This window comes from Nycticebus coucang, chromosome 10, assembly GCF_027406575.1.
Source record: "Nycticebus coucang isolate mNycCou1 chromosome 10, mNycCou1.pri, whole genome shotgun sequence".
In the NCBI taxonomy this organism is placed as follows: domain Eukaryota; kingdom Metazoa; phylum Chordata; class Mammalia; order Primates; family Lorisidae; genus Nycticebus; species Nycticebus coucang.
Genome location: NC_069789.1, coordinates 16,525,374 through 16,541,149, shown reverse-complemented (window position 1 = coordinate 16,541,149; position 15,776 = coordinate 16,525,374). Strand labels below are relative to the sequence as shown.

Genomic DNA, 15,776 nt, shown 5'->3' with positions numbered 1-15,776 from the left:
GTGAGGAAATTTCTGGAAGAGATTAGCATTTGAATCTATAGATAAAAAAGATTGCTCTCACCAACATAGGCATCACCCAATCCATTAAAGGTCCAAATAGACCAAAAAGCCAAAGGAAAGTATAATTCACTCCCTCTGCTTGAGCTGACACATCCATTCTCTCCTCTCCTTGTGCATTGGAGCCCCTGATTCTCAAGTCTTTGGACTCAGACTGGCACTTACATCATCAACCCCCCAGTCCTCAGGCCTTCAGACTCGGACTGACTATACCACCAGAGCACCTGATTTTCTGGCTTGCAGATGGCAGATTGTTAAGATTTCTCAGTCTCCATAACCATATGAGCAAATTCCTATAATACATTTCCTGTTATATATATAGGCTATATCTTATATATTCTATTGGTTCTGTTTCTCCAAGATGAGTGAATAACAAACTGCAGTGCTTCCATACAATGGGATATTATTCAGTGAAAAGAAGAAACGATGAAACTATATTGCTAAGAAATAAAGAAGCAATCTGAAAAGGCTATTTACTTATGACTTCAATTGTATGAAATAATGGAAAAGGCAAAAACATGGAGACAATAAGAAAGATCAGTGTTGCCAGGGGTTAACAGGGAAGTGAGAAGAAATAGAGGGATAAATAGGTGACAAACAAAATTTTTTTTAAGGTGATGAACTATTCTGTAGTATACCATGGTGGTGAATATTTGACACTATTCATTTATCAAACACATAGAACTTTAGAACACACAGAGTGACCCTCAACATATGCAAAATTTAAAAATCATCTAGGAAGATGGGGACTACCATAATGAGATGCAGATTGTAACCAAATAATCTAACTGGGGGGGATTGTGGGAAGGTGGCTGGCTGACTAGAACCAGCTTTTGCCAGAGGCTTATGTCCAAAGTGAGATATATTGGAGTGATGTAGATGGAAGCCAAATTTGAAAAGCTGGAAACTGAGAGGACCGTGTGAGGTATACATCAGCTAAGCTGAGTCTAGTGACAGAATAAGAAAGTGAAAGAAAAATGACAGGTACAACCCCAGCTCGAAGAGAAAGGGAGACCCCTCTCCGCAAATGGGAGCTCCACCGTGACCAGCCTGCAGGTGAACAGGGATCAAAAGCCTGCTTGCTTTATCCCACAAGAGAGCAGTTGCTAAGTCCCAGTCCTCCTTCACCATTGAGTTCCCACCACTGAGCCTAGACCCCATCTTGCATGGCACAAAAGATCAAATATTGTCCTGCAATATCAAGCATGGAGATCTCCCTTTTCCCAGACTAGTAGCTGGAAGGACTGTTTCCTGCAGAGGCGGGAGTATCTGGCAAGATCACTGAGAAGCCTGGGAATTCTGCCTGCCACTGAGCTGCAGCATGAGAACAGTAGTGCTGTAGCCCTAACCTTGGCCTGGAAAAGGTGAACTACCCATTTCCAGCCCCTTGGAATTCTTAGGCAGATCTGTTTTCTGCCCTTCAGGACAATCTCTGACCTTGTTGGGTGGGCCATGCCTGGTGCCTGCGCAACTTGTACCTTAACTTTAGACCTGCCCCTCTGCCCCCAGCACTCCCCTGAGCTTGATTGGGTGGACAGAGCCAGCGCTGGCAGAGTGACTTTACCTGGAATTCTGTGTCAGTACTGTCTACTGATTCTTTTCCTCTGGAGACACTGTCTGGGGCTGCAGATTTACTACTTGTGTGCCTTTGTTAGGGCTGTGGTGGAACTACAACAGTGAGGCGTGGACTCAACAGGGACAATCTATCATTCAACTAAAAAAGTGTAACTAGTACGTTAAAAAAAAGAAAGTGAAGAAGAAGCTGAAAATACTCAGGGGAGGAATTGTCAGAAGAACTCTGGCAACATAAAAAAATGAGAGCAGATCAACCCCTCCTGGGGATGTCAAAGAAAATACAACAGAAAATTCCATCCACAGAAAAATTGCTGAAATGTTAGAAATAGAATTCAGAATATGAATGGCAAATAAGATAATTGGAATGGAGGAAAAGATGGAAACAGAGAGCTAAAAAATAGTTCAGAAGTTGTCTCAACAAATTAATGAATTCAAAGATAAAGTCACCAAAGATATGAACATAATGAGGAAAAATATAGAAGAGCTTAAGGAATTGAAAAAGCTATATGAGGAGCTTCAAAATACAGTAAAGTCCCTCAGAAATAGGGTTGAGCAGTGCAAGGAAAGAATCTCAGATAAAGAAGACAAGACTTTTGAACTATCCCAAGCATTCGAAGAGGTAGAAAAATGGAGAACAAGAATGGAATATTTCCTGAGAGAGTTATGAGATCATTCCAAGAACTCAAACATCTGAATTATAGGAATTTCTGAAGGAGAAAAGGATGGTCCCAAAGGCACAAATTCTCTGCTGCAAGACATTATGGCAGAGAACTTTCGAAGTATTGCAAGAGGCACAGAAATACAGATAGTAGATAGTTTCAGAATCCCAGCACATAGGAAGATCAACATTGTTAAAATGTCCATATTACCTAAAGCAATATATAATTTTAACACAATCCCTATTAAAACTCCACTGTCATACTTTAAAGATCTCGAAAAAACAATACTTCGTTTTATATGGAATCAGAAAAAAACTCGAATAGCCAAGACATTACTCAGAAATGAAAACAAAGCAGGAGGAATCACGCTACCAGACCTCAGACTATACTAAAAAGTGATAGTGATCAAAACAGCATGGTACTGGCACAAAAACAGAGAAGTAGATGTCTGGAACAGAATACAGAACCAAGAGATGAATCCAACTATTTACCGTTATTTAATCTTTGACAAGCCAATTAAAAACGTTCAGTGGGGAAAAGATTCCCTATTTAACAAATGGTGCTGGGTGAACTGGCTGGCAACCTGCAGAAGACTGAAACTGGATCCACACCTTTCACCATTAACTAAGATAGACTCTCACTAGATTAAAGATTTAAACTTAAGACATGAAACTATAAAAATACTAGAAGAGAGTGCAGGGAAAACCCTTGAAGAAATCGGTCTGGGCGAGTATTTTATGAGGAGGACCCCCCGGGCAATTGAAGTAGCTTCAAAAATACACTACTGGGACCTGATCAAACTAAAAAGGTTCTGCGCAGCTAAGAATACAGTAAGTAAAGCAAGCAAACAGCCCTCAGAATGGGAGAAGATATTTGTAGGTTATGTCTCCAACAAAGGTTTTTTTTTTTTATTGTTGGGGATTCATTGAGGGTACAATAAGCCAGGTTACATTGATTGCAATTGTTAGGCAAAGTCCCTCTTGCAATCATGTCTTGCCCCCATAAAGTGTGACACACACCAAAGCCCCACCCCCCTCCCTACATCCCTCTTTCTGCTTTTCCTCCCCCCCATAACCTTAATTGTCATTAATTGTCCTCATATCAAAATTAAGTACATAGGATTCATGCTTCTCCATTCTTGTGATGCTTTACTAAGAATAATGTCTTCCACTTCCATCCAGGTTAATACGAAGGATGTAAAGTCTCCATTTTTTTTAATAGCTGAATAGTATTCCATGGTATACATATACCACAGTTTGTTAATCCATTCCTGGGTTGGTGGGCATTTAGGCTGCTTCCACATTTTGGTGATTGTAAATTGAGCTGCAATAAACAGTCTAGTACAAGTGTCCTTATGATAAAAGGATTTTTTTCCTTCTGGGTAGATGCCCAGTAATGGGATTGAAGGATCAAATGGGAGGTCTAGCTTAAGTGCTTTGAGGTTTCTCCATACTTCCTTCCAGAAAGGTTGTACTAGTTTGCAGTCCCACCAGCAGTGTAAAAGTGTTCCCTTCTCTCCACATCCACACCAGCATCTGCAGTTTTCAGATTTTGTGATGTGGGCCATTTTCACTGGGGTTAGATGTTATCTCAGGGTTGTTTTGATTTGCATTTCTCTAATATATAGAGACGATGAACATTTTTTCATGTGTTTGTTAGCCATTCGTCTGTCATCTTTAGGGAAAGTTCTATTCATGTCTCTTGCCCATTGCTATATGGGATCGTTGGCTTTTTTCATGTGGATTAATTTGAGTTCTCTATAGATCCTAGTTATCAAGCTTTTGTCTGATTGAAAATATGCAAATATCCTTTCCCATTGTGTAGGTTGTCTCTTTGCTTTGGTTATTGTCTCCTTAGCTGTACAGAAGTTTTTCAGGTTAATGAAGTCCCATTTGTTTATTTTTTTTGTTGTTGCAATTGCCATAGCAGTCTTCTTCATGAAGTCTTTCCCCAGGCCAATATCTTCCAGTGTTTTTCCTATGCTTTCTTGGAGGATTTTCATTGTTTCATGCCTTAAATTTAAGTCCTTTATCCATCTTGAATCAATTTTTGTGAGTGGGGAAAGGTGTGGGTCCAGTTTCAGTCTTTTACATGTAGACATCCAGTTCTCCCAACACCATTTATTGAATAGGGAGTCTTTCCCCCAAGGTATGTTCTTGTTTGGTTTATCGAAGATTAGGTGGTTGTAAGATGTTAGTTTCATTTCTTGGTTTTCAATTCAATTCCAAGTGTCTATGTCTCTGTTTTTGTGCCAGTACCATGCTGTCTTGAGCACTATGGCTTTGTAGTACAGACTAAAATCTGGTATGCTGATGCCCCCAGCTTTATTTTTATTACTAAGAACTGTCTTAGCTATACGGGTTTTTTTCCGGTTCCATACAAAACGCAGAATCATTTTTTCCAAATCTTGAAAGTACGATGTTGGTATTTTGATAGGAATGGCATTGAATAGGTAGATTGCTTTGGGAAGTAGAGACATTTTAACAATGTTGATTCTTCCCATCCATGAGCATGGTATGTTCTTCCATTTGTTAATAACCTTTGCTATTTCCTTTCTGAGGATTTCATAATTTTCTTTATAGAGGTTCTTCACCTCCTCTGTTAGGTATATTCCTAGGTATTTCATTTTCTTTGAGACTATGGTGAAGGGAGTTGTGTCCTTAATTAGCTTCTCATCTTGACTGTTATTGGTGTTTTACAAAGGCTACTGACTTGTGGACATTGATTTTATATCCTGAAACATTACTGTATTTTTTGATGACTTCTAGGAGTCTTGTGGTTGAGTCTTTGGGGTTCGCTAAGTATAAGATCATGTCGTCAGCAAAGAGGGAGAGTTTGACCTCCTCTGCTCCCATTTGGATTCCCTTTATTTCCTGGTCTTGCCTAATTGTATTGGCTAGAACTTCCAGCACCATATTGAATAGTAAAGGTGACAGAGGACAACCTTGTCTGGTTCCAGTTCTAAGAGGAAAAGCTTTCAGTTTTACTCCATTCAATCCAACAAAGGTTTAATAACCAGAATCCACAGAGAACTCAAATGTATAAACAAGAAAAGAACAAGTGATCCCATCGCAGGCTGGGCAAGAAATTTGAAGAGAACTTCTCTGAAGAAGACAGGTGCATGGCCTACAGACATATGAAAAAATGCTCATCACCTTTAATCATCAGAGAAATGCAAATCAAAACTACTTTGAGATATCATCTAACTCCAGTGAGACTAGCCTATATCACAAAATCCCAAGACCAGAGATGTTGGCATAGATGTGGAGAAAAGGAAGCACTTCTAGACTGCTGGAGGGAATGCAAATTAATACATTCCTTTTGGAAAGATGTATGGAGAACACTTAGAGATCTAAAAATAGATCTGCCATTCAATCCTATCATTCCTCTACTAGGCATACACCCAGAAGACCAAAAATCACATCATAACAAAGATATTTGTACCAGAATGTTTATTGCAGCCCTATTCATAATTGCTAAATCATGGAAAAAGCCCAAGTGCCCATCAATCCACGACTGGATTAATAAATTGTGGTATATGTACACCATGGAATATTATGCAGCCTGCAAGAAAGATGGAGACTTTACCTCTTTCATGTTTACATGGATGGAGCTGGAACATATTCTTCTTAGTTAAGTATCCGAGAATGGAAGAAAAAGTATCCAATGTACACAGCCCTACTATGAAACTAATTTATGGCTTTCACAGGAAAGCTATAACCCAGTTACAACCTAAGAATAGGGGGAAGGGGAAAAGAGAGGGGAGGAAGGGGGGAGGTGGGCAGAGGAAGGAGGGTTGGTGGGATTACACCTGTGTTGCATCTTACAAGGGTATATGTGAAACTTAGTAAATGTGGAATGTAAATGTCTTAGCACAATCACTAAGAAAATTCCAGGAAGGCTATGTTAACCAGTGTGATGAAAATGTGTCAAACGATCTATGAAACTAGTGTACAGTGCCCCATGATCACATTAATGTATGCAGCTGTGATTTAATAAAAAAAAAAGTACATTTGGAGACACAACTATTTTTCCAAAATGATTATAAGAAATAAAGAATTTATTATTGCATGACTATTTTTTCAAAATGATTATAAGAAAATAAAGCCTTTATAATTGCAAAAAAGAAAAAAAGAGTCCCAGCACAACTGAATACAAAGAAAGCATCTCCTAGACATATTGCAATTAATTTTGCCAATGTTAATATGAAGGAGAAACTTCTGCAAGCAGGCAGGCATAACAAAAGTATTATTTACAAAGGGAAAAGTATCAGGATGACTGCAGATCTTTCAGCTGAAAAGTTTCTAGCCAGAAGAGGATGGTCATCAACCTTCAACCTTCTTAAACAAAACAATTTCCAGTCCAGGATCTTATATCCTGTTAAACTGACTTTCATTTGTGATGGAGAAATCAAATACTTCACTGACATCACATGATGAGGAAATTTGCCATGACTAGACCAGCTCTACAGGAAATACTCAGACCCATTCTTCATAATAATCACAGGATGGTACACCACCAAAGTAAACCTACCAGAAATTAAAAAACAAAGCCTAGCTTCCACAATGGTGAGAGGGATAAAAATAAACTCTAGACCTTTGAAAAACAAGATGACTAAAACTCTGCCACATATATCAATTCTCTCAATTAATGTGAAAGGCTTCGATTCTTCTTTAACGAGCCACAGGCTGGCTGACTGGATACAAAACTCAGGCCAGACATCTGTTGCCTGTAAGAAACTCACCTTACCTCAAAAGATAAATCAAGACTTGGATGAAAGAATGGGCAATGGTATTCCAGGCACGTGGAAAGCAGAAAAGAGCTGGGGTTACAATCTTGTATGCAGACACAATGGGATTCAACCCAACAAAAATAATGAAAGACAACGATGGACACTACATACTGGTCAAAGGAAACACACAATATGAAGCGATTTAAATAATTAACATTTATGCACCCTATCTGAATGCTCCTCAATATATAAATCAAACCCTAACTGATCTGAACAATATGATATCTTCCCACATTATAATAGTTGGAGATTTTAACACCCCATTTGCAGTACTGACAGATCCTCTCAGAAGAATCTAAACAAATAAATAATGGACTTAAATAAAACCCTAGAACAAATGGACTCAACAGACATTTATAAAACATTTTATTTTAAGAAATCTGAATACACTTTCTTCTCATCAGCCCATGGATTGTCTTCCAAAATTGATCATATCATATGACACAGTCTAACCTCAAGAAATTCAAGAGAATACAAATTATCCCCTGTATCTTCTCAGACCACCATAGAATAAAAGTTGAACTCCACAGCAACAGAAAGCTTCATACTCAAATAAAGTCATGTAAACCAAATAACCTTATGATGAATAATAGTTGGGTCATACACAAGATCAAGAAGAAGATCATTAAATTTCTGGAAAAAAATGATAATGAAGCCACAAACTATCAAAACCTGTGGGATACTGCAAAGACAATTCTCAGAGGAAAATTTATAGCATTAGATTCCTTCATCAAAAAGTCAGAGAGCAAGTCAACAACCTAATGGACCATCTCAAGCAACTAGAAAAGGAAGAACACTCTAATCTCAAACCAAGCAGAAGAAAATAAATAACCAAAATTAGAGCAGAATTAAATGAAATTGAAAACAAAAGAATTATTCAGAAGATCAATGAAACAAAAAGGTGGTTCTTTGAAAAGATTAATAAAACTGATAAACCCTTGGCTAGACTAACCAGAAAGAGGAAAATAAGGTCTCCAATAACTACAACCAGAAATGATCAAGAGTAAATAACAACAGATGCCACAAAAATACAAAAAATTCTCAACAATCACTACAAAAAGTTCTATTCCCAGAAATATGAAAATGTAGAGGAGATGGACCAACATGTGAAAGCACCATACCTTCCAAAACTCTGCCAGAAAGATTTACAAATCTTGAATAGACGAATATCAAGCAATGAAATAGCATCAATTATACAAAAATCTCCCAAAAAAGAAAAGCCCTGAGCCATATGACTTTACACCAGAATTCTATCAAACCTTCAAAAAGGAAATAGTTCCTATAATGCATAAACTGTTCCAAAATACAGAGAAGGAAGGAATCCTTCCCAACACATTCTATGAAGCAAATATCATCCTGATCCCCAATCCAGGAAAGGACCCAACAAAAAAAGAAAATGATATATCAATATCATTAATGAATATCAGTGCACAAATATTCAACAAGATATTAGCAAGCAGAATACAACAACATATTAAAAAGGTTATGCATCATGAGCAAGTGGGCTTTATCTCAGAGACACAAGGTTGGTTCAACATATGTAAATCCATAAATATAATACATCGCATAAATAGAATAAAAAACCAAGACCATATGATTCTTTCAGTTGATTCAGAAAAGGTTTTTAACAATATCCAGCATCTTTTCTTGATAAAAACACTCAAGAAAATAGGCTTAGCTGAATTATTCTTTAAATTGGTAGAGGCCATCTACAACAAATTCAAAGTCAATATCATCTTGAATGGAGTAAAACTGAAAGCATTTCCACTCAAATCTGGAACCAGACAAGGATGCCCACTGTCTCCACTGCTATTTAAAATAATGTTGCAAGTCCTGGCCATCACAATCAGGGATGTGATTAAATAAATAGCCATCACAATCAGGGATGGCTAGGACTTGCAACATTATTTTAAATAGCAGGTATAAAAGGAATTCGAATGGTGACAGAGGAGGTCAAATTCTCCCTCTTTGCAGATGACATGATCTTACCCCTGGAAAACTCCAGGGACTCAACTACAAAGCTCTTAGAAATGATAAAGAAATATAGCAGCATCTCAGGATGCAACAATTTTTAAGCTGAGAATAAAATCAGACTCTATTCCTTTTACAATAGTGCCAAAGAAGATGAAATACCTGGGAATATATCTAACAAAAGACATGAAAGCTCTCTACAGAGAGAATTATGAGACTTTGAGAAAGAAAATAGCGGAAGATGTCAACAAATGGAAGAACATACCACGCTCATGCCTGGGAAGAATGAACATTATTAAAATGTCTATACTACCCAAAGCAATCTATAGATTTAATGCAATCCTCATCAAAACACTAATGTCATACTTTAAAGTACTTGAATAAACAGTACTTCATTTCATATGGAACCAGAAAAAATCCCGAATAGCAAATACAGTTCTTAGAAATCAAAACAAATTTGGAGGCATCACATTGCCAGATTTCAGATTATACTACGAGTGATCAAAACAGCATGGTACTGGCACAAAAATAGAGATCTAGAAAATGAAATAGGATAGAGAATCTAGAGATAAACCCAGCCACATATTGTCATTTGATCTTCAAAAAGCACTACAAAAACACACACTGGGGAAAAGAATCCTTATTTAACAAATGGTGTTGGGAAAATTGGTTATACAAATGCAGAAGACTGAAACTGGACCCTCATCTCTCATCATTGACAAACAGTGATTCTTTTTTTTTTTTTTGAGACAGAGCCTCAAGCTGTCACCCTGGGTAGAGTGCATGGCATCACAGCTCACAGAAACCTCCAACTCCTGGGCTTAAGCGATTCTCCTGCCTCAGCCTCCCAAGTAGCTGGGACCACAGGTGCCTGCCACAATGCCCGGCTATGTTTTGGTTGTAGTTGTCATTGTTGTTTGGCAGGCTGGATTCAAACCCACCAGCTCTGATGTATGTGGCTGGCGCCTTAGCCACTAAAGCTACAGGTGCTGAGCCCAAACATTGATTCTTACTGATTTATATCTAAAAGATATAAATTTAAGACACAGAACAATAAAAATTGTAGAGGAGACTGTCAGGAAAACACTTGAAGATGTTGACCTGGGAAAAAATTCCATGAGGAAGACTGCCCTAGCAATTGTAGCAACCCCCCCTTCCCCCTAAAATAACTGGGATTTGTTTGAGCTAAAAAGCTTTTGTACAGCTAAGGGTACCACAAACAAAGCAAACAGACAGCCTTCGGAATAGGGGAAGATTTTTGCATGTTATAAATCTGACAAAGGCCTGATAAGTAGAATCTACAGAGAACACAAATTAAACACTAAGAAAAGTTCAAACAACCCTCTCTATAAGTGGGTAAGTGATTTGAACAGAAAATTCTCTGAGGATGACAAGTGAATGGCCCACAAACACATGAAAAAATGGTCATCATCAGAGAAATGCAAATCAAAACCACTCTAAGATATCACCTAACCCCTGCAAGATTAGCTCACATCACAAAGTCCTAAAACAACAGATGCTGGCATGGATGGGGAAAGAAGGGAACACTTCTACACTGCTGGTGGGATTGCAAACTAATACAGTCTTTTCGGAGAGAAGTATGGAGAATCCTAAAGAACCAAAAGTAGACTTTCAATTTGACCCTGCAATCCCATTAGTAGGCATCTACCCAGAAGAACAAAAATCATTTTACCGCAAAGTCATTTGCACCAGAATGTTTGTAGTGATTCAATTCATAATTGCCAACTCGTGGAAGCATCCTAAGTGCCCATCAACCCATGAATGGATCAACAAACTTTGATATATGTATCCCATGGAATATTATTCAGCCATTTAAAAATATGGAGACTTTAAAGCTTTTATATTTACCTGGGTGGAGTTGAAATACCTCCTTCTTAGTAAAGTATCTCAAAAAATGGAGAAATAAATATCTAATGTACTCCATACTAATATGAAACCAACATATAAAAAATTACATGCTCGTATGAACAATAAAACTCAAATATAGTCTAGTATGTGGGTAGAGGGAGACAGAAAAGGGGAGGACAATTGTCAGAGGTAGGGCATGAGGTGGAATCTCACCTAATGTGCACCTAGTGAGGGTGTATAACATGCCCCCTGGGTGAGGGGCTCTTTTACAACTGGAACTTTACCCTGTACATGAGAACTATGTAACCTAAAAATTTGTACCCTCATATTAATTTAAAATAAAAAAAGAAATAATCTAACTAGATTACAAATGCATGAAACAACCTCACCCATGGGGATGAGGGAGGAAAGAAAGGCACTAACTTAACTAACTTTGGAAATGAGTGAAGTCTGTAAGACCAGAGGCAAAAGAAATTGTGCATGGGCACCGGGCTCTAATTGATAAGGTTGTTTCTCTCAAGGGTAAAAGAAACAATTCTGATACAACTATGTATGAGTACTGATTTGAACAAGCAAGCAAATGGGTGAGGAGCTACATTTCTCACAGTTGGTTGGGAACTTATGGGCAGGCAAGAGGAGGAGGCCAGAATGTCCATGTGGTAATGGATGAGACCTGGAGACACCAGCATGAACTTAGGTGTAGCATAATAGAGATGGTTCCATATAGATACGTGTATATACTTGAGTTATCAGACACCCATGTGTTTCCTTGCTTTGTCAGCTGAGAGGCCCTATAAAGAATGGCAATCACACCTGCCTCTCAAGTCTTGGTTTTAAGATCACTGTCTAATAAAAGGAGCCAAGGCTTCTTGGAAAGAAGGCTGATTCTAGGTCCGGGGCAAGGAATAGAGGCTAGAGCACCATATAGTGCCAGAGAGTGAGAACACGCACATATATGTGTGTGTGCGCACACACACACTCGCACATACATGCACACATGTACATATGCTCATGCACACGTGTGCACATGCACATACCTGCATACATGCACACACAACTATGCACACACATGCACATACGTGCACACACATGCACACATAGATAGGGCTATATCAAAGGGACACAGCAGCCAATTCAAGGAGCTCTAAACAGCCAAAGCCAGAACAATTTGACCAACAAAACAAAGCAGCATTGGATTGTAAACCCAAGTAGAAAATAAATATCAGTAAGTTTATACTGATTTAAATAAGTGATTGAATAAATGGAGGAGAAGGGACAAATCTCTCACACAAAATAATTCCAAATAAATATGTATATGTTCCACTCTTATGGAGGTGGAGCACAGCTCTCCATTCTTTGAATGTGGAATACACAAAGTGATTTCCTTCTGAAAAGTATAGTATGGAAAGGGGGGTAAGGGAGAAATTTTTAGCAGAGAAACCTGACAAACAGTGCCCTCGCCAGGTGATTGAGGCCAGCGGCACGTTGTATGTACGTACCCTTGATAGGGTGTGATGAGGAGGGCACTTTAGTATGTACCCTTGATAGGGTGTGATGAGGAGGGCACTTTATCTCTGTGGTCTTCCTCCCCTGATTGGATAGACATCCAAAAAATTTCAGACAAATTCTAATAGAGGGGCATCTTTCAATATGCCTGATCAGGACTCTTCACTACTGTTGAGGTCATCAAAATAAGCAAAGTCTTAGAAAGCGTCCCAGACATGAGGAGCCTAAGGAAACATGACGACTCCCTACAACATGATGTCCTCAGTGGGATCCTGGAACAGAAGAAAGACATTAGGTAAAAACTCAGGAAATCTGTATAAACTACAAATATTAGCTAATAATGATGAATTGGCTTAGTTGTTGCAATAATATAACCATGCTAAGGTAAGATGTTAACAATGAAGGAAGCTGGATGACAGGATGTGGAACCTCTATGATAATTTTTCTATAAATCTAAAGCTGTTCTAAATTGAAATGTTTATTTAAAACATCAAGATCACTTCTTGGCCTTTTGGCTAAGAGCAAGTGTAAAAAGAGGAGTGCACAGACGTAAAAGACCAAGTGTACACGAATGAAAGAGATGACTGTGAACAAAATGCATGGCTGGGAGCATATGAGATCAGAAGGGAACGAAAAGGCCCTTGACTCCCTAACATCCTCGGGGTCAGTCCCCACTCCCATGTGAGAGTACAGGGCGAGACACCTTGTTTAAACTTGACAGCATGGTAATCGTCTTGACTGTAGTAATCATTTCACTCTGTATATCAAAACATCGTTATATACTAGAAACATATACAAAAACAAAAAAGGAATGGTGGTTCACATCTGTAATCCTAGCTCTCTGGGAGGCTGAGGTGGGAGGATCACTTGAGGTCAGGAGTTGGAGGCCAGCCTTAGCAAGACCAAGACCTCGTCTCTACTAAAGATAAAAAAGATTAGCTGGTTGGAGTGGAAGACACTTCCAGCTACTCTGGAGGCTGAGGCAGGAGGATCACTTGAGCCCAAGAGTTGGAGGTTGTGGCCACTACACTAACCCAGGGTGACAGGTCCGTCTCCAAAAAAAGAAGAAGAAGAAGAAGAAGAAGAAGAAAGAGGAGGAGGAGGAGGAGGAGGAGAAGAAGAAGAAGAATTGCAATAAATAAATAAATTTATGAATGCTAAAAGCACACCTTGAAATAAATAAATAAAAATAAACCACACAGCAATCCCTAGAGCACAACTGTCGCCCCTATTCTGCAAAGAAGAAAGCTGAGGCACCAAATAAGTGACTTGGCCCAAGGTCTTTTAGGGCAGCTATGGGATTTGAACCTGCGGCCAGTCAGAGGCCAGCACTCCTGCTCTACACCATTCCGTGCTGCCTCCATGCAGAGAACTCTGGCTCTTCCCCTTCCTCTGAGCGCCCAGCAAGCCCTGACCCTTGCTCCCGGCTTCCTCCCACACTGTGAAGCTGGGGCTTAGCTAGGACAACCCCTGCTGAAGGGCGTCCTGGTGGCCTTGCTGGGGCCCCACCAAAGCCCCGGGTTCTCTTGTCACCTTGCAGGCTGAATGGGAGCTACGAGGCTCTGAAGGGTGGCAATGCCATTGAGGCCATGGAAGACTTCACTGGAGGTGTGGCTGAGACCTTCCTGACCAAAGAGGCCCCAGAGAACTTCTATGAGATTCTGGAGAAGGCCTTGAGGAGGGGCTCCCTGCTGGCCTGCTCCATTGATGTGAGTCACTGTGCCAGGGTGGGGATCTGCGCCCGGAACCCGAGGGGGGCATTGACAGGGCATGGTTTTCATTAAAATACAAGTGTTTATTTCATGGTTTTCCAATCACAAAAGTAAGATATGGACAATTCTTGAGGTGTCCAAAGGCACAGTTGTATCCCCCACCTGTCATGTCTGTGCCCATCCTGAGTCTTGAACCATGGCCTACAGTCACAGCTCTCTCCATATTCAAACACACACACACACAGAGGGGTAAGTTGCTTTGATTTTACTAAAACAAAATCTTACCATATACTTCTGAAACTTATTTTTCCACATCATATACCATGAAAAATATATACCAAATCATCAGAGAGAAATCTAACTGTATTTTTTCTAATTTCTCCATATATACAAACAGCCGGATAATTTTGCCTCACCTGGGCTTTTTTGAAATCAAGTTTTCTGTTCCCTCCTGGATTAACTATGGAGGTGGATTTTTCTGGTAACGCATCACCCAGCCCCTCTGAGGGCTCAGGCTTGTGCATGCCATGCTGTTACGTGCTTCTTGTCGTCTCCTGGGAGGGGTATGAGTGTGTCTTCCCTCATGCCATACCAAGTGACAGCAACAGTCAAGTTGCTCTGTTTGGGGACAAAAAAGTGAACTAGTTATCAGAGCCCAGGCTGGGAATGAGGTCCCCCGCCCCCGAGGGACAGGACTGGCGGGCTGTCACTGCTAAGCACACAGACCTGCAAACCTGCTTCATGTAACCCATACACATGGCAGACCGTGCACGTGGTCTGGGGGAGCAGAAGGGACTGGGAGAGGTGACGTGACATGAGCAGGCAGGGAGCTGGGGCTGCTTGGGAAGGGGAGGCTTGACTTGTACAATGGGCCTGACGCTGTTCTTTTTACGTTTTAGACCAGAAGTGCCGCAGAAGCTGAAGCCCGGACACCTTTTGGTCTTATTAAGGGTCATGCCTACACGGTAACGGGAATTGACCAGGTAGGTGACATAACCCCCATGCAGGGTACAGGGGAGATGTGACAAGGCTAATCCCTTAGGTGATTATTTGGTGCAGTTTAAATGTCTGCCTTTTAGACATCTCAGAGACTATTGCACCTAAAGGAGGCGGGCTGGAATTCAGAACAGAAAACCAGGAGAGAACCAGCATGGTTCTACCACAGCATCAAACTGGTTTAGCAGGTGTGAGAGCTTGTCCTGGTCTTTATTCTTTTTAATTCCCTTTTAGTTTCTTTTCTTGTTTAAGTCCACATTAGTTAGTCAGGATTCTCCAGAGAAATAGAACCAATGGGGAAACAAACAAGTAAACAAAGAAACAATACAGATAGATAGATAGACAGACAGACAGATTGATAGACAGACAGATAGATAGATAGACAGATAGTTGGCCCTTGACTAACACAGGCTTGGACCACACAGGTCCACTTGCACACGTGTGTGGCTTGTCTTCTGCCTCTGCCACCCCTGAGACAGCGAGACAGACCCTGCCACCTCCTCCCCTTCCCCAGCCTACTCAACATGAAGATGAGGAGGGTGAAGACCTTATGATGATCCACTTCCACTTAATGAACAGGAAATATTTTTTCTCTTCCTTATGATGTTTGTAACAACATTTTCTTTTTCTTAGCTTACT

At 40.0% G+C, this 15,776-nt stretch overlaps 1 protein-coding gene across 3 annotated transcripts in view; it reads left to right on the top strand.

The window, feature by feature from the left end:
* The window catches only part of CAPN9 (calpain 9), a 274,380-nt gene that overhangs the window by 22,363 nt on the left and 236,241 nt on the right, over positions 1 to 15,776 (top strand). For all 3 annotated transcript variants that reach the window (XR_008383157.1, XR_008383158.1, XM_053606696.1), the window contains exons 5-6: positions 13,970 to 14,138; positions 15,041 to 15,124. Coding sequence is in view for 1 of the 3 variants with exons in the window: in XM_053606696.1 (XP_053462671.1) it covers positions 13,970 to 14,138; positions 15,041 to 15,124 (253 nt within the window). In the remaining 2 variants the exon portion in view is untranslated. The remainder of the gene's footprint in view (positions 1 to 13,969; positions 14,139 to 15,040; positions 15,125 to 15,776) is intronic.